Genomic DNA, 20,659 nt, shown 5'->3' on the forward strand with positions numbered 1-20,659 from the left:
ACTCGGGAGTGGAATAAGAGGATAGAACATGGGGGCATAAGGAGTTTGTTGAACTCTAAATAGCTAGGGTTGATTTGTTTCTAGGATAGAGATATACCTAGAGACCTTGCTTGGGTTACCATACAGAAAGATAACTTAATGCTCGGTAGGTAATCATTTTATCCCTGCTCAACGATGTAGTTAGGGTGTTATCTATCGTAGGCAATTAGAGGTTGGAAGACCATGATCATACATCTAACCTTGTGATTCATTGATTCGATAGTTTATAATTATCCATATAAATGATATTGAATACATGAATCCTGATAGCAACTGCAGCCCTGGACCTTTCCTAAATCATTGTTTGAAACCCGTGAAATTGAATTGTGCTAGTTACATTTTGTTTTAAAATATAAAAATAGAAATAAACAACTCTTTAAATCTAGAAATACATTTGTGGTTAACTAAAAACTAGGTAAATTGATAGTTTCTAAGTGTAAGTCCCTGTGGGTACGATACCCGGCTCGCAAAAAGATCCACTTCATTACTTGTACGATCACGTGCACTTGTGTGTGCGATTTGGCCGCAACAATTACAAAGCTTAAGAGATCACTTGCCTCAATGCAATCAATTAATCAATCCAAGGCTTGCGTTTTCCTCTTTCGAACCACGTCCAAAGCCACACAGTCTATATAAATCAAGTATTCACAAAAAAATTCCAGAAACAATAATACCCATATCAATTACTTTGAACAATGGGTCAATCAACTCAAATTCGTTTTCAAAATGAAGGTTTGCATCTGAAAATCAATACTTGAAAATGATATTCAAAGCTTTAGGAACTCATTGGTGAAAACCATTTTAAAAAAGGGATCAAAATCAGGTCACAATCTCCATTTTAGTTTAGAACTTAAGTTCTTGAAAAACCAAACCATATGTCAATCAAAATCTCAAATTTTGATGTTACAATCCATAAATAATCAAAGGAAAATGATGTTTTAGAATCACAAAAGCTTACCCAAAAGATTTAGCATAAGAAATCTCTTCAAAAATCGCCTCTAAGAATTTTCCATGCTCAAAAATAAAAAATAGGGCTTAAACCCCATAATTTCAGGTTCAAAAATCCTCTCTAATGTCGCTTAAGCAAACTAAGGTCCGCTTAAGCGAACCCCGCAAAAATCTTGGACTTCACTTTCGCGAACCGGCCTTCGTAGAAGCGAAGGTCACGATCGCAAACAAGTCGTGATCGCAAGGGCAACACACCTGGACCTTTGCGAAAGTGACCTATTCCTCGCGATCACGAGGTTTGCAAAAGCAGGCACACCAAGTAACAGAAAACCAGCTAACACAAAAATCATTAAAAGGACCATCATAATTCGTTTAGAACCCCTTAAACACAAACCATATAATTAAATTGAATATATTCGACGTTTTGAACTCAATGAAACCGTCAAAATACTAATCTGAGATCTCATTAACCTGACATCCGTGAAAACCACAAGAACTAACATACTGCCCAAAAATGTAACTCAAGCTCGGAACCTCACAAAATCAATCAAGACCTCACCAAGACCGAAAATCATCACCTAGATCCAAAAAAACTCTCAGAATTTTGATCCAAGCATCCTAACCCCGAGTGTTGACCAAAGTTAACCCAAAGGCTAAAATCTCAATAATATCCAACTTAGGATCTCAATTTCTGAAAAGGACTTCGGATCTAAAACCAACAAGTACTATACTAGATCAGATTCCACATTTTGAGACTGATGAAATTGACGGAATTCCATTTAGACACTTGAAACTTCAAAAGACTGAAAACCACTTTTAAGTAACTTTAGCCTTTACAAACCCAAAACTTACAAAATTCTCAACTTTTTATTCAAAGCTTGGAAACCAACTTTCAAAATTCAAACATAAAGGACTTAGGATCGATATAGGAAGGGAAAAAAGGTAATTTCATGAAAATATTCAAAAATGACCAAGGTCATTACACAAAAGAAGAAAAATTGGCTATGTACTAGCTTGAAAGATACAAACCTAAGCTTTGGTGGGAATATGGTTCAAGGTCCCTCCACCCTTAATTATAGGTCTCGAATTTGAGCACCATGAAGTGGAAAAAATCATGTTGGGAGCACTTCCCACCCCACCCCCGAAATAAACTCTACAAAGTACAAATTCAAATTTAATCAGACCCTAATACATATACCAAAATACATTTGGAGAAGACCAAAAAAATATGTACTAGAAAGATTTGAGATCTAAACAAACAAAGAATCACATGTTTGAAGTGTTGAATTATAGTAGAGTGGTTTAGAAATATAATAGAGTTGTGCACGAGTAGCTTGTCCTGCTATGAATCCTTGCAGGAGCTGATTAAATTTATGCTTAATACAGCTATTCCATATATATATATATATATATATATATATATATATATATTTTCCGAATAATATGATAGTGTAAAAAGGATGTATAAAACTTAAATAATAGAAATAGTGACTCGACAACGTCCATCTATATATATTTCAATGAAGTAACGTACTTGACAGCATTTTTTTTCTTTTTTCGATTAGGATAGTGTTTGTTCTAATTTATGTATATCTTAACTATTTTATTGGATATCTATAACTTTCTACTATAACACACAATTTTTTGAACTCGGCGCACAAAGGTTTAAACAAACAAAAAAATTACCTCCCATTTTTATTTTCTTTATTGGAATTTAAATGTTGCATCTTTAACAATATATTTAAGGTGAGGCACATCATTCAATTCCATGCCAGTTAAAGATTAAATTAGAAGTGGAATTTATTAAGGGCCTTGTAGGCCAAATATGTAGCAACTTACCAAATTCCAAGAAATAACATTACTATCACATGTTGATTACATTAATTATTATTATTATTATTATTATTATTATTATTATTATTATTATTATTATTATATTAAGAGACTTCCTCACTATCTTGTCTCCTTCATTTGCCATATAGATACTTCCTCCCTCCAACAATAGATACAAAATATATGTGTGTTAAAACCTACTCTCTTAACTCAGTATCATAACTTTTACGAATTTTTTTTATAAAAATAAAATTATAAAAAACTAAGGGTAGAGGAAGAAAAAATGGGAACAAAATTATAAGGTATGAATAAATATAAAAATTTAGATAATCAACCAAATTACCTAATAAGATTTCTCAGTTGGATGATGAATTAAATAGTGACATCAAAAAGGGCAGTTGGGTAATGCCACAAATAAACTGCTAAATACAATTATCCTAAAGTTTATTTCACAAAAGTCAGGATGGCCGAGTGGTCTAAGGCGCCAGACTCAAGTTCTGGTCTTCGTAAGAGGGCGTGGGTTCAAATCCCACTTCTGACATTTTTTTCCCCTTTTTCTTTGTTTAGGATTTATTCTCATTTCATTACTTTAAATTATTGGCAACTCAATTAACTTTACACTTTTTTTTTAGTCGGTCTTAAAAAAAAATATATATATATATATATTTGGTAATTAATTATTTAATGATACTATCAACATTTTATCTCTGTTGGGTTTTGTTTATTCGACAATTTTTTTTATCTAGTTTAAGGGTAGTTTTGAAAACATTGCAATTTTTTTTATATTTCTTAAACTATGTGTCAGTTAAATTACATTATATAAATAGAGACGAAGAAAATAATAATTTTACCTTTACTAGAATTCAAACCTAAAACCTCATAATTCTCAACTCAGTTCTATGATCATTATGCTAAAATCTATCAAATTTGGTGAGTTGTAATATTTCTTATCTATCAATTTGTTTACCAAAATCTAAGAGAGTCAGGAATAGAAGAAAATATTTTTACATTGTATAATTGCCCATCAAAATAATACTCATCAAATATATATTTTTGGTATACTAATCATAATATATCAAAATTAAATTTTCACTTTTACAAGTTACGGAGCGATTATAATTACTTTCTCCATTCATGCTTATTTATGCACTATTTCAAAATTAGATTTTCACTTTTACTTGTTACTTTAACAAATTAATATATAAAAAAAATAACAACTTATTTCCATCTTTTCCCTTTACCATATGTTAGTATTAATTTTGATAATCTAAACATTTAATTATAGTTCACATTTTTAAAAAAGAAAATGTTACATATAAACACACAATATGTCTCTACAGAATAATTTATATATGATTAATAAATAAACTCGATTAGAATAATTTTTGACAGTAAATTTAAAAAATTGAACATGTTTTATCCTGTCGATATGGCTCAACAAATATCATGTGGTTGAAACCAAAGGCATTTTTGGTGTCCCACCGTACAAGACATGAAAGATTCATTACATGAATATTGTAAATGGATTCAATGCATGTAGATTAATCTTTTAGTATTATTCTTTTAACAATTTGAGCATTTTAATTTTTGATAATAGGAATATAACTGTCTCTTTCCACTAGCAACATATATCAGGTAATATTGGTGTTTGATATATGGAGGAAAATATTTTCTACAGAAATTTTTTCTTGAAAAAAAGTAGTAGGTTTCTTACTTATTTTTTAATTTATGTATGATAGATAAAAAAAATATTATTTCAGTGTTCATATGTTAGCTAGTAAAACACTATGACGAAGGAATGTGTGCATGGTAGGGGCAGATCTAGGAGGGGGCAAGGGTGTTCCGCCAAAAAATACATTGTATAAGGATTAGCGAATGTGTGAACGCTATTTTATACATGTATTAGAAATAATGTAAATATATATGTATAAATGTGAAAAGTAATGTATAAAAAGGGTTTAAAGGGATATCTTTGTCATTTTGCCCATTTTATCCCGAATTATTATACCACCCAAGGGGAGGGATAACTTGTCTCGATACTAATTATCAATTCTGAGATAAGTTATCCCGAACTAATTTCCAAGCAAACAACAAATTAAGTGACGCTATAATTTAATTTCATCACTATTTGATGTTATCCTCCACACCAAATGACTCCGTATATATACTTTTTGAATCATTTAAACACAAGACTAGAGATTGAGTCAGTGATTTTGGAGGTTCAAAATTCACTTGAGATTCCAAGTTTAAATCCTAGGCGCTACATTTTATTTTCCAAACTCTCTTAGTGAAGATCTTTAATTCACCATTGGAATTAGGGGTTCAGGGGTGGCAGGGGTTGGGATGATCAAGGATAGGGGGTGGGGGTGTTGCGTGGGTGGGTGGGCGTGTGGGAAAGAGATAATGAACTTGCAATTACATTTATGTAAATTGTTTCACCTACTTTGATTAAGGAAAACTATTGTTTCTCTTTTTTAAAGAACTTATTTTATAAAGAAAATATTTTTCAAAATATTTTGACCAACCAAACATTAAAAAGAAAAATCTAGAAAATATTTTCCTCCATACCAAACACACCTCGAGTATATTTGTCTGTTAAAATTAATTTAAATCTGAAACTTCATAATTTTCAATTCACGAATCACTAAATCACATCTGTAGATGCTCAATCATTTGAACATAATTCATTGTACTATGATCGTACATTTACAAGAATCCGATTTGTTTGCTGCTTAATATTATCTTATTTCATTTGTCAGCAAATAAGATTACAGAATTATCATTATCAGTTATCTATTGATAGAAGCAATCAACACAAAAAAAAATTCTCTTTTTATTTTTTTTAGAAAAAAATAAGAAGGTGATTAGAAGGTGGGGAATCAAACCCTCACTGATCAATAAATGAAAGTTTAATTAGTTAATTAATTGAGCTACTAAGATTTTCTTATGTATATTTTTTTTAACTATGATTTTTTTAAGAGAATGAAATATTTTGAACACATCTTAAATATTAAACATATATTTAAAGAACTAGTTTTTTTTTTTACTTGTATAGTTTGTACATCCCTTTGTTTATGAAGTAATTGTCATTCTATTTTACTATGTTATTATAAGAGTTTAAAAAAAAATGTTACACAAAGCATTGCATATTAACAAAGTTCAAAAAAGAGTCGCACCTCATGAATGAAATATGCTATCACCTTTGTAAGTGTGTATCGTATATGACTTTATTTACTCCAAAAATATACGATACACAATTAATTTACTCAAAATTATATATATTACTAGATATATATTATATGCAAAAGGAATTAGAATGATGGTAGCTCTTGGTATTTATGTGCCAATTGGGTGAGAAAAGGGCCATTAATATAGGTATTTTCTTGCACATTTAAACTTACTATTCACTGAATTTGGAAAATTTGTTATTTATTATTATTTATGTTATTATTATCCGTAATTATTGTAACAAACTTAAAGTCTATATTTCTATCGTGACTCAATAAAAATTTACAAAGGCAAAAGAGGAAAAATTATAAAGCTTCTAGAAAAGCAAAAATAAATGAGATTATCACAAAAAAAAAATTACAAAAAAATTGATTTATTTTTCACAAATGTAAAATAGAGAAGGATTATTTGAAATTTATTTAAATGTAAATGTAAATCCTTAATTATTATGTTGAAGTTTTATGCACTTTTAATAGACTCTAATTTAGAGTTAGTCGTTAGTGTTGGCACTTAATCAAGTTTTAGGGAAAATTACGCGGATAATTAAACATATACTAGTTAATTTGTTAATATAGCTATATTTTAATTAAATTATCATTCGCCACTAACTTACAATCATAATTATGTGGCCCACGTCTAGAATTTGTATAACTCAGCTCCTAATTGTATAAATCCAGAATTTGTATAATTCGGTTTCTAATTGTATGGATCTAGAATTTTCTTAATTGTATAAATCAAAAATTTGTATATGCTTATTCTAGCTTATATATAATTATGGGATAATTGTACAGAATGGCAAACTTATAATCTAAAATAAATGGAGTAGCTACTGTTTCGGTGGAAGAATCGTTGCCCTCCTCAACTCGTTCGTCTTAGTTCGCTGCCCTCAAAAAGGTAAAATTCTCTCCAAATCGTGAAATATGTATTGCTTCGCTTATGGGTTTAGTCATATTATTTTGTTTTGTTTTATTTCTTCTGTAGTGATTGATTTTAGCTTCTTGTTTTTTTAGTGCTTAATCCATTCAAAATCTTGCATCGTTTTAAGGGCAAACCACATAAATCCCACTAGTTTAGGTCTTAATTATTAAGATTCTCAATAGTTTCAAATATTACTTCCTGTACCATATTTTATGCTTAGGATACATGAGTCTGAATCCATGAGATACATGCAGTATCTGCCGAATTTTAAAATTGAGATACAAAATTTATTTATTTAAATTAATTGGTTTGAACTGATTTCCTTAATTAGAGGAGTAATTGAGGATTTTCAAAATACATAGATAATTAATTTCATTTTATTATTCTTTGAAATAGTAAATTCATTAATATATATTATTAATATAAAGATAAAAACATGTATATCTTGGTAATGCAATTTGATTAATTTCAAATTATTACTCTTAAAATAATAAATTCATTAATTTGATGTATCTATATCAATATATGATGTATCCAACAAATTAAACACTTAGATACATGAGTGTCCTGCAAGTACATTCATATGTATCATAGAAGTATCTAACATTAATTTCATGTATTTGTTATAGGTATCTAGTATTAATTTTATGTATCTATTTATATATATATAATTAATTTCATGTATCTTTTATATGTATCTAGTACTAATTTGATGTATCAACTATCAATTGCATATGTTATATCCAAAAACATATATCTCGAATACATAGTAAACATATACATCTAATTATGTGTATCTAAATATGGAATATACAAAAAGAAGAAGCATATACATCTAATTATGTGTATTTAAATTTCGTACGTTATATCCAAAAACATGTATCTCGAATACATAATAAGCATATACATTTAATTATGTGTATCTAAATATGAAATGTAGTTGAATCACATGAATTTAGGAACAAATCACGACTGAAGAATATCTGTCGTATCATTAAATATAATCGTGTTGTTAAAAATCATGTATCCGAAATTTAATGGTGGATACATATACATGGTCAGACACCCCATTACTAAAAATACAACTCAGATCTTAATTGGATACACATGTTTCAAGGGCTATATCAAAGTAATATTGGTACTACCAAATCCATGTCACGGTAACCAAAGAAAGCCTTAGAAGAACACCAACAAACAAAAGCTCTCTAATAAGGTAGTTTATCCTCGTTTTAATCTATTGGAAATTTTGTTGGGTTGATTTCCCTGCTATATGAACATTTTCTTTAAATACCTGCTAGCTGATTTTTCTTGTGTGTAAGTCGTATATAAGAGGGGTTGTTTAGTTCCGATATGGTTTATTGCTATTTAATTGTGAAAGAATAGTCACTCGTATTGATATTTTGATTTTGGTCTCGAATAAGTTGACGACGGTTTGAAATTTCCTTCTAATATCTTCACTGTTCTAAAGGCTGAAAATGTTGAGCTTTGTCAAATTAAATTTATTATTGCAAAATTTATAAATATGTTTAGTTCCATGCTTCAAGGTTTCAGCCTATGTGATACTACTGGAGTAACTACTGATAAAATCTTATCCTCTGTTTAACAAAAATGTTTATTTGTGACTTTGGTTTCATGGTCATTGTTGTCTTAGTTCAGATTTTACTTACTCTCTATAGTGTCCTACTTCATGTATCACTTGAATGCCTTTAGATTATCATATACTTCATCAGTAATACATCTATTTGTTCTTTAAACATCCATCAGTTGACCTTCTTTTCTTGAAAAGTTTTGTTTCGAAGTTTTCGGGTGTTTGGGAAACTGTAGTTCACTCTTGAGAGAACGTCGTTAATGTATCAAGAATTTTGCTTTGTTTATGGATATGTTCTCTGAATTTAGACGACATGCTTGCTACTAATGTTCGCATCATAAATTATTATAAATAAGAACTTCTTCTTGCTTCATTATGCTTATGCTTAATGATCTCTGTTAGTGTTCTTTCTAGTATGTCCATATACTTAGCATGTGTGTGAGTTCATTTGTGGTTAAAGGATATTGTCTAAAGATTAGATAATGACCAGTTAAGTCCTAACTTGGTTACTTTTCTCCTAATGGTCATGATTGGAATGTTAAGAATATTATTTATTTAAGTTGATTAGTATTAGTTGTATTGTTGCCTGTTATCTATATCCTGGGTTGTTTCAAGTACTCTCTCTACTACTAGCTGGCATCATATTTGGATAGAAGTAAGAATTTTAGGGATTAACTGATGTAGTGATCGTATATGATGTTATTTCGTTGTTCTTATCCCGACAGCTTCATTTCTCTTCTCTATTGTCTCATTATTGTCTAATATGACCTTTTGCTCAAAACTCTATCATGATTCTGCCTAATAATTTTGTTTAAAATGGTTCATTGTTTGTAGTTGAATTAGTGTAAAATATGAGTCTTTCGTTTCTTTTCCTAGATCTTAGTTGTTGAAATTTCATCCTTAAATTATTCAAAGCATGAATCTTTGGCGTTAACCTTCCAATGTACAACATGCTGATCCTTTGACCCCTTGTGAACTTCCAGCGGCTCGATTATGCCCTATTTGTGGCTTTTGTTTTGAAGCAAAGAAACCCGGCTTATTCATTATTTTCAGTTCATAAGGTTTTTACCACAAGTCGCTTAAATTATTGGTACATATATATATATAATAGAACTGATTGCTTCATTGATATGCTCTCTTTATATGTCAAGTTATCGGTTGATTAATGTGATTACTTGTTCATCATAGTCTAATCTGCTCCTATTACTTTCGTGTTTGCTCCTTCATAAATCTTATTTTTGGGCATATATGTATGTATTTGGGAATGTCTATATGCCTAAACTCTAATAGATAGTGTTAACTTTTTTTCTTTAATTTGTTATCCATGTTTTAAATTCCTCTTTGCCTAGTTTTCTTGTCACTACTAAAACTTAATTGCTTGCTCGTCGATATATAGTGGTTCTCATTTTCTTTCTAAGAAATCCATGGATGAATTGGTCTAACAGTGACTTCGGGTTTAAATGGTTTAACCACCTTAGTATTTCTCTTTTTCTCATGTCATTTATTTTAGATAATTGCTTTATCATGTAGGTTTATTAAAAGAATCTGCCTTAGCTCGGCAAAAATAATGAGTTTCTCTTCCTATGATTCAATAGATTTTAAAATAGATGATCTTTGTTAGCTTAAAATATGATTTATTTGGGTTATGCTTTAAGGCAGCAGTTTGCATAATATTTGGAATTATCTTCAATTCTTAGTGTAATGGTATTATTTTTTTTATTTTATTTTTTTGTATGAATAACCGTGCTCCATTCTCATGAATAATGTCATCCTCTAATAAAATATTATTGAAAGGATAAAGTAGTTTATATTTTAATTCCTTGACTTCAGTTATTTAAATTGTATTGAAAGAGTGTTGATTCTAACTTTCTTTATTTTTGTTTGTCATATGAGACGTCTATTCGAGTCCATTGTGGACTCCTCTATTCACTCCTTGTATCCCGAGTTGGGTTGAAACCCAACACTCCTCTTTTTTATCGAGTCGGCAGTCATCATGTTAGAGTTTTGAAAGCGGATGGACAGGGGTACAAGACTGTAGTCGAAATACAAGCCTCCAAAAGTTCTAAGATGGACAATATACATTCATTATACACTGTATACATTCAGTATACATCAATATACAGGTCAAAAATGTGGGAATACAGGGCTGAGGGAAAATACAGGTGTTCGGAAGCAAGAGATACATGAAAAGAGCCAATATATATGCATATATACGCTAATATACATCAGGAGTATACAAAATTCGAGCAAAATTAGCCCAAAAGGAGGCCCAAATTCAATTTCTCCCTCACTCTTTAATTATTTAATTATGATTATTTATTGTTTGTTGTTTAACTCTAATTTTATAATTGTTAATTAACTTAGTTGAATTCCCCAAAAGACTAACTATTTCTCTGTGTTGTTTTGTTTTTTAACAAATCTCATTATATCAACTCTTGTATTTTCATTTATAATCTTTAGCCAAAACTTTTTTTTTTATTAGTTTAAAATAGTTTTCATATTTGATTAACCAAAAAAATGATTCAAATAAAAATCAACTAATCTAGTTTTATTAATATTCTAATCACTTGCAATTTATTTCAAATGTTTCATTTTGGGTCCATTTCTCTAAATATATAAAAATAAAAATAAAAATAGAAAAATGTGTCATTTATTTAATTATTTTCTCAAAATTAATCAAATATTGTAAGTTATTGTTTTTTATGTTAAATCATTATTTTCCTAAAAATAGTCAAATATATTTTAGTCAAGTTGCAGGTCAACTGCATGTTAGCAGACATTTCGAATGCTTAAACCCTTCTCGAAGTGTAAATTGAACCCCGAACCCTCTTTGGTATTTTCAAATGGTTTTTTCTGTTTAAATCTTTGAAAATTATAAGTTTTCTTAATTTCTTTAAAAAACTAAGTGGCGACTCTTTTCTAAGTATTTTTCTTAAAATGTTTTTATACTTAAAACATTTCAAAAAGTGATTTTTCTAAAGATAGTAAAATTACGGCATAACATATACAAATATAATGTATAATTTATGTTTGTATAAAGTGAAAGAGAGAGCGATTTTTGATATACAAATATTTTTGTCAACGATTTATACAAACGAGAGGCTAACAACAATTTATACAAATGACATGCCAGCGAAATTATACAAATCTGAAGAGGAGCCAACGAATTATACAATTGCTTCTTTTTGTATATATGTATAGCTAAATAGACATATATATGTATAGCGAATTATACATATATACGTTTGTTATGGAGTGCAATTATGCAAACTTCGCTATAGCATACAAATATGATTTTTTTGTTTGCTATATGTGAAAGTTGCTCTATAATTATCTTGTCAATACATTTAATTTGTATAAGTTCTGAAAAATTCCTTAAAGTATAAATACATAATTTGTATATACTTACTAGAGCTGTCAAAATGGGTTGGCTCAACCCAACCCTAATGGGCTAGAGAGTTAAATGGGTTGGGACGGGTTGACCCTTTTAATTAAAGGGCCTATAAAATAGCAGCCCAACCCAACCCTAAGCGGGCCACGGTTTGGGACAGGTTGACCCTTAAACCAAAAAATGAACAATATTACTCTCTTAGAAAGAGTATCGAACATTGATGTCTATGAACACGACATCAATACATACAAATTTTCATTTATGAATCACACACTTCGGTAAATACTTACAAAAATACATTTATGAATCACACACTTCGGTGAATACTTACAAAAATACATAATAGTCAATGTAAGATTTAGCGAAAAAATATTGATCATTCCACTATTCCTCCCACAAAAAATCAGCTAGTTAAAAGACTTGATTTTTTATTTTTTAAAATATTTATTGATAAAAACTTTACAAATAAAACACTACTAAAAACATATATAAAAAATATTTTTAAATATTCATAGCCCACGGGCTGGCCTCTGAGGCTTGCGGGTTGGGCCTACGAGGCTAGCGGGACAAATGAGGTTGGGCTAAAAAGCCTCGTTCCTAAATGTAAGGCTCTTTCTTTTTTTCTCAGAGGATTGGGCTGCTCCGGAGCGCTGGCCCTGGCGATTGCATGGTTTGGAATAATCACATTAATAGTTGCATTGATAATTATCTTCAGTCTCAAATCTGTATAGATATGGGCTCCTAGAATATGGCGCCCTTGGGGCTTTCTATTTGATTGTATCGAAAGGCCTAATGAATTGGGATTTCCCTATTGGTCCAGGTCATTTCGGGGCAAGCGGATCATTTATGATGAAGAGGATGATCAAATTTGATAGATTCGCCCTTGAAAACAAGAAGTTCTGGTTCGGGAGGGATAATATCAACCATTTGACGTCCCTCTGACGCATCCGTTCTGGTTATCTCATACCCCCCTTTTTCTTTTCGTATGATTTTGCTTAGGGTGGGATAGCGCCCGATTGATTGAGCGTCTTATAGCCCGTCATGCAAGCTAGCAAAGCCAGTGCAGAAGCAGCCCCCGGATCCACACAGGGTACTTCAAAGGAGGTTTTGCACTTGAAGTGAGCTTGATTTTGCCTGATCGTCTGTAGGATTGGCCTCGCGAGTAGGGACTTGTGATGCAAGTGAACGTCTACGAAAAAGTTGTCATAAAGTTTCGTTCTTCGTTCCGTCGTCGACCCTATCTATGTTTCTATGATGGCCCAAGAACACGCCCATTCTTCAGCCGTAGAGAGACTTTTGAATTGCGAGGTACCATTACGAGCTCAATATATACGAGTGTTATTCCGTGAAATAACTCGAATTTCAAATCATTCACTTGTTTTAACTACTCATGCTATGAAGTATATAAAGGGCAAAGGTTTTCAAAAAGCCATTCTCGGTGACGACATTGTTATCGCCGACAAAAAGGTTGCAAACATGTATACGGCCCCCTGATAGGACTGCGACCTAACTATGACCTAACTATATCGGTTGAAAAGTAGCTAGTCTCTGACAAAGGTGCTCTTGAGTTCGCTAAGCCATTTATATGCGATGAAGGTGGAACAGATTTCTCTCCAATCTCCTTTCGCCCGTTCACTCAGTACTCAGTAACAGCTCCCGTATTCACGATTCGCGAGGGTTGAAAATGGATTTCAGACAATATGAACAACAATAACTCGACATTCTCAAGTTCACCAATTGAGCAAGTCTGACATATCGTCGCAAAGTAGTACACTCAAGTGGACTCCACCTAATAGACGGATACAGAGATAGTATCCAGAAAGATCTTGGGATTACATTCTTACCGGACAAGAAGAATTATTAGACCTATTAATTATTAATGGACTATAGCGAACCATAAGGAAGACCCTCGTGGTCTCCCTTTGACTTGCTAGGAAACACGACCGTTGGATTCGCACCTGAGATCTTTCTACAGATAGTGGGGGTATCCACCCCTATAGCCATGTTCTATTCGGAGGAATAAAATAAAAATAGTCTTTCGGAGAGATGGTTGAGGCCAAAAAAATTAGGCCCAACCCCACTTAATTCAAGGATTGGGTTGGGCCGGTCTAGCCCATTTTGACACTTTAATACTTACCTTGTTGGATAAATTACTTAACTACACTCCTTTACTTACCTTGATATCCATTTATCCCTACTTATTTATAAAATCCCTTATTTACCTATGTATCCCGTGCACAAAACTATGTATTCCGCTATGTGGAATGTATCAAACGTTATGTATCCCGTGCACAACGCTATGTATCCTGCATGTATCCCGTGCACAACACTATGTATCCCGCTGTGGAATGTATCAAACCTAATGTATCCCGTGCACAACGCTATGTATCCCGCTATGTGGAATGTATCAAACCTAATGTATCCCGTGCACAACGCTATGTATCACACAAACATCATTTTTAAGGGATTTTTGGTAAATAGAAAACTAGAACGGATAGGATGTTATTTAGTACTTATAATATGTGGTTCCTATAATTTATACTACCTTGTTTGTATTTTAGCAAACAAATTATACAAACGGATATACCCATAATAAACAAAACTATAGATATAAAGCGTAAATTAGACAAACTATAGCTAAGAAAGCTTATTAAATTTTAATCTTTTTACTATTTATGAAATTTCCCCTAAATTTTATTGGATTGAGCCAACTGAAGGTTTGCATCCGTGCTTAGTACACATTGGCCCAATAAATGTATGGATTGATAGTGTTAATTTTTTTAAGTCAAATTACATATATATTTAAAAGAAAATTTCATAAAAGGTTATAACATTTGTGTGTATTATGTCGTTCAGCAAGACTTTTCTTATTTACATAATAGTATTTTTTTTTTCTTTTGTTGTATTTGAGTTTTGGTGTAATTGTATCACAAATACTATTTATGTTATTATCAATAAATGTGCAACTCCTTAATTGGCACTAGTAATTAAGACAACAATGTGACCAATTATATTAATTTATGAAATTTACGTTATTGATTTGCTATAGAAGTGTAAACGAGATATCAATAACAATCTATCCCAAAATAAATTCAAAAATAAAATATGACGATTTTTATTTACCTCATTTCCTTTGTTTTCTTTTTGTTTATTGAGAATTGTGGGTTGAAGTATCAAAGTTAGTCTTTTGTTATGGTGTATCAACTATGTCAATCATTCAAGTTCTGATACGATATTTTGGGATCTAAAACGTAGAGAAGAATTACATTGATTATTTAATTGATAGTGTCATGATACCTTTCTGATATATGATGTATCATGACGATACAATATCATGATGCATTTTCGACAGTTGATGTATCATGATACCTTTTGGATACATTACTTAATGATACATTTTGTATACATGATATATCATAATACCTTTCTGATACATTACATAATGATACATTAAATTTCTTATTACAAATTAATGTAAAGTCGAAACAAAAGTTAGTAAGTTCACGTGAAATTCATGTTTTATAGATTATGTCCACCCTTAGTTGAGCTATTTACTTAACTATATCTTCAACGAACCAATTCAAAAGATCCTTTTTTTTTTCATTCCCAACCTAGGTTAACCTTTTTGTTCCCAGCCTTTTAGGTAGCAAGTGCAATTGTGTGATTATATATGGACATATATGAACAATAAAAATTAGCCAATCCCAACTTATTTGAGACTTGTGGCTTAGGCGTACTAGTAGTCAAGTTTGTACATTGCTTCAAGCAGAGGCATACCTAGGATTTAAAGAGTTTGGGTGCATCAATATTACCTAGCTAAACTTAAAATAAAAACAGTGAAAAGGAACTTTAGCTGAATTCAAACCCTAGTCTCAAGGATTGTTCCCGTAGCTTGTACCAACAACACATTGCTAATTACATCCTAAGTTTTGTCAACTTCTCAAGATAGATATACATATATATACATGATTTTTTTCGAAGTTGACAGGTGCACGTGGACCCTCACTTGCGACTTAACTTCCAACATGTTAACTAATCAATTATGATAAATTGGATCGAATTTTGCTATTTCATTTTTTCAAGTGCTCAGACAGGGAAAATTCCCATGTTCAGCTGCATGTCCCAACATTTTGCAGAACAATGCAAACATACATTTATCAACACATTGATACTAAGATTTTTCAGCAAAGCCAAGTTCTGCTGCTTCATTTCACTCTAGAAAAGACTACCCAACGCGTTCGCTTTCTCCCTCAAGATAAATTTCTGTATCTTGCCTGTCGAAGTTTTAGGGATATCTTCGAATATGACTGTCCGAGGTGCCATGTAATGAGGCAAAATATCTCGACAAAAATTGATGATTTCTTGATCGTCAACAATCAATCCTTCCTTCAACTTCACAAACGCGCAAGGTGTTTGCCCCCAATGGTTATCTGGTCTTGCGACTACTGCTGCTTCAACAACTGCTGGATGACTATACAAAACTCGTTCCACCTCAACCGTGCTTATGTTTTCTCCACCGGAGATAATAATGTCTTTCAACCGGTCCTTAACTTCTATATAACCATCAGGATGTTTCACAGCAAGATCACCGCTGTGAAACCATCCGCCTTTAAAAGCTTCCTCTGTTGCTTTCGTATCGTTTAAGTATCCACTCATTACTGTGTTCCCTCTAAACATGATCTCTCCAATTGTTTTACCATCAGCAGGCACTTTTTCCATGGTGGTAGAATCTCGTATATCGACTTCTTTTAAACAAAGATGTTGTACTCCTTGTCTTGCTTTCAGTATAAATTTTTCGTCAGGAGGTAAAGAATCCCACTCGGGCTTCCACAAACAATACGTACCTGGACCGTATGTCTCTGTTAGTCCGTATAAGTGATTTACTTCGAATCCTAGCTCCTCCATTTTGGCAATAACTTGTGGAGGAGGCGGTGAACCACCTGTCATTATTTTAACCTTATGAGGGAGTGGCTTTAGATCACACAGGGGCGAGTTCACAATCTTGTTCAAGACAGTTGGTGCCCCGGCCATATGTGTGACTTTGTGCAACGAAATGTTTTCGAATATGCCTTTTGGAGAGACATTTCTAAGACAAACATTCGTGCCACCCAATGCTGCAAGCCCCCAAACCATGCACCAACCGTTGCAGTGAAACATTGGAACGGTCCAAAGATAAACAGGGAACAAACTCATCTCGTGAAGCAAAAAAGTGGCGATGGTATTGAGATACGCACCTCTGTGACTGTAAACAACTCCTTTGGGTTGCGATGTTGTACCTGAAGTATAGTTAATACTAATAGGATCAAATTCTGTTCTCGGCCATCTTATAGCAAAATTGCTATCCCCACTTCCTAGGAGACTTTCATAATCGTGATCGCGAGGGTTTAAGTTTTCAACAGCAGAGGATTCATCAGTTTGACAGATCACAACAAGAAGAGGTAGATTCTGTTTCTTGTCAGCAAGGAGAGCTAATGCTCCTTGAGCAATTTCGAGCAATTTCTGATCCACAAATATGACTTTTGCTTCCGAATGCATCAGAAGTATCGATAACATAGCTGAATCATGGCGTGTATTTAATGTACAAAGAACGGCTCCAGCCATCGGTACTGCAAAATGTAGCTCTTGCATTGCCGGTACATTAGGAGCCAGAGTTGCAACCTACAAAACATATTTCAAAACAAGATTCAAAATTATGTAACATTGTAAACTTCTGATACAAATACAGATTACTGATCATAGAGGAGTTGACTTGGATCCTACCCCACCCCCACCCCCACCCCCGAGAAATCACGAGCAGGGGCGGCGCTAGAGTATCGGTTACAGATTGGGCCAAACCTAATAACTTTGGTCAAAATACTGTCATTGTCTGAAAAATCCATCGAATATGTATGAATTATTAATTTAAAACTCAATAACTGAAAAAGATTAGAATCCAGCTAAGTTGCTCGGACTCTCCAAAAATGTTGCCGCACCCGTGTCGGATCCTCCAAAAATGCACTACTTTTGAAGGATCCGACACTCACCTGGGACATTCTAAAGAGTCCGAGCAACATAGGAATCCAGAACTCATAAGCTTTGAACTCTGACTCTACCTCCGCCTACATCACAAGATTAAAAGGTTTTCCCTTACATTCTTAAACTCCGCATCCAATCAAACTAAACACTTAAAATTGAAACAAAGGGAATACTTTCTTTCTTAAATTTCCTACCAAATCAAATATACGTAACCAGTAAACTTCTCAAATGACACAAAAGTGAAATTTTCCAGCGACGGAGATTCGAATGAACTCCCTTGCACCCCTAGCTCCCCCTTACTTATAATATCACAAATTTCAGAAAGTCATTACAACAACAATAACTTACTCCCACTAGAAGCCATTCTTTTCTTAAATTCCGTGCCGAATCAAATCAAATATAAACCACTCAAATAATACAAGATTGAATTCAAAAGAAAAAAAAAACTTACCACATCACCATGAGAAATCCCCAAATGAACCAGAGCAGAAGCAAGTTTAACACATCTATTATGAGTTTGTTCCCAATTATACTTCAATTTTTCACCATAAATAACAGAAGTTGTATCCCTAAAAACATTAGCTGCTCTTTCCAAGAAACTTAAAGGTGTCAATGGTTCAAAATTTGCACTACATTTAACAAAACCCTCCATTGATTTCCAAGATTCAGAAAGATTGCTAAATTCCCTAGTCAATTTTGTAGTTTTTGAGTGGATTTTAATGGAATTGAAAATCCCAAGAACCAATCTTGAGTTTTTGAAAAACTGATTCATGATGAAAGATTTGAAAAAAAATGGAAGACTAAAACAATGTGTGGTTAAAGATAACTTAGAATTATTATTTATAGACAAAATGTTTGTTTGGTATGAGTAATAAGAAATAATAATTTCCAGATAAGTTTGATTAAGAATATTAATTAATTTTTTAGATTATTACGATACGTTTTGATTTTTTAAGTTTTTTTATTTTATCTTTTTTCTTTGTGTTTGATTTAAGTCTAGATATCGAGCAGACTTTATTTCAATTTTTCAATAGTAAAAAAAAAAAAATTTGTGTCAAACTCAATTACGATTTGTTAAAGTATAGTTGAGCTTGAACGGAGTTGTTTGAGTTTTTCACAATACTAAAAAGAAAAAAATTGTGTCCAATTCAATTAAGATTTGTTAAAATATAATTGAGCTCGAATGGAGTTGTTTGAGTTTTTCACAATACTAAAAAGAAAAGAGATTGCGTCAAACTCAATTAAAATTTGTTAAAGTATAATTGAGCTCGAACAGAATTATTTCAGTTTATTACAATATTAAAAGGGAAAAAATTGTGTCGAACTCAATCGCAATTTGTTAATATATAGTTGAGCTCGAACGAAGCTGCTTTAGTTAAAGTAAACTCTTTAATGTTTAGCCACACGTAGTCACATCCCATTAAAATAATTGATTTTGTAACATATACTCCATAACTTTAATATATATAATTGGGAAAATGCATAAGTACCCCCTAGCCTATAGCCGAAATTCCTGAAACACACTTAACCTTTACTAAGGTCCTATTATCCCCCGAACTTATTTTATATGTAATATTCTACCCCTTTTTGGCATATGTGGCACTATCTTGTGGGCCCAGCGCATGTTGACATTTTTTTCAAGGATAGTGTCACGTAGGCCGATAAGGGGTAGAATATTATAGATAAATTAAGTTCGGAGGGGTAATAGGACCTTAGTAAAGGTTAGGTGTGTCTTTGGGATTTCGAGCATAGGCTGGGGGTACTTATGCATTTTCCCTATATAATTTTCAAATTATTTAAAATGTGTCTTTTTGTTCTTTTAGATAGAAAATATGTTATTTTTAATTATTTATAGACAAAGCTAGATGTTGGAACTCATAAATTCACTATTTGTATCATTTTTAAGTTAATATTTTTTCTTAAAAGATATATATATATATTATAAATCTTTTCAGAAAAAATATTATATTTGGATCAAAACTGTTATGCTCAGTCAAACTTGTAAACTATACTAAACTAATTTAAAAGTTTAATATGCTTAATTAAATATCATTAAAAATTAAAATCAGAATACACCAATAAATGAGAGGTTAAAAATGGTATTACCTTAGTTAAAAGTAAAATATAAAATTTTAAAAATAATATTGCATAAATAGACATTGTAAAAACAGGGGCGGCTCAACGTAATTAGGGGCCTAAAGCGAAATTTCAATTTGAGGCCTAAAATATAAACAAACTTCGTATACATATTTTTAGTATTTAATATTGTTTTTCAGTTATTGATTTTAGGTAAGATTTTATCAACTCAACATTGAAAACATCCTTTCAGTGAGACAATTATTATATGAATTGTTAACATAAATTTATAAGTAATAAGTTGACAAATATTAAATAAAAATAAGAGTTAGAACCATAGAATCTGATTTAAGAAGTTGACTACTACACCATTTTAATATGCTTGTTGTAATGTTTGAAACTAAAATTTAAAAAGAAATAAAAAAGAATTTGTAATTCACTTTGTTCAACACTTTTCACTATTAATTCTTATTTTTAACAAGGGTAAATTTTATTAATCACATAGTTTTAATATGAAATTACAATATATCCCTCTTTAGTTTGTAATTACATTAATCCCTTAAAAAGTAACACAAACCGGATACATAATATGTAGCTCAGATACATTAAAGAGTATCCCGAAT

The 20,659-nt window shown here is 31.7% G+C and overlaps 2 protein-coding genes and 1 non-coding gene across 3 annotated transcripts in view; 2 read left to right on the forward strand and 1 right to left on the reverse strand.

Annotated features, from left to right (window-relative positions):
• Nucleotides 1-20,659, forward strand: part of LOC125858581 (HMG1/2-like protein) — a 377,596-nt gene that overhangs the window by 74,969 nt on the left and 281,968 nt on the right. The window lies entirely within an intron of this gene.
• TRNAL-CAA (transfer RNA leucine (anticodon CAA)) lies at nt 3,278-3,361 on the forward strand. Its single transcript has one exon. It is a non-coding gene; the product is annotated as a tRNA-Leu (tRNA).
• Nucleotides 15,964-18,771, reverse strand: LOC125858546 (isovalerate--CoA ligase AAE2-like). Its single transcript, XM_049538352.1, has 2 exons — nt 18,412-18,771; nt 15,964-17,603 (listed from the first exon to the last, which is right to left on the reverse strand). The coding sequence occupies exons 1-2, from the start codon at nt 18,730-18,732 to the stop codon at nt 16,161-16,163; spliced, it is 1,764 nt and encodes a 587-aa protein (XP_049394309.1). The 5' UTR covers nt 18,733-18,771; the 3' UTR covers nt 15,964-16,160.

The sequence above is a fragment of the Solanum stenotomum genome, chromosome 3, assembly GCF_019186545.1.
Source record: "Solanum stenotomum isolate F172 chromosome 3, ASM1918654v1, whole genome shotgun sequence".
NCBI lineage: Eukaryota > Viridiplantae > Streptophyta > Magnoliopsida > Solanales > Solanaceae > Solanum > Solanum stenotomum.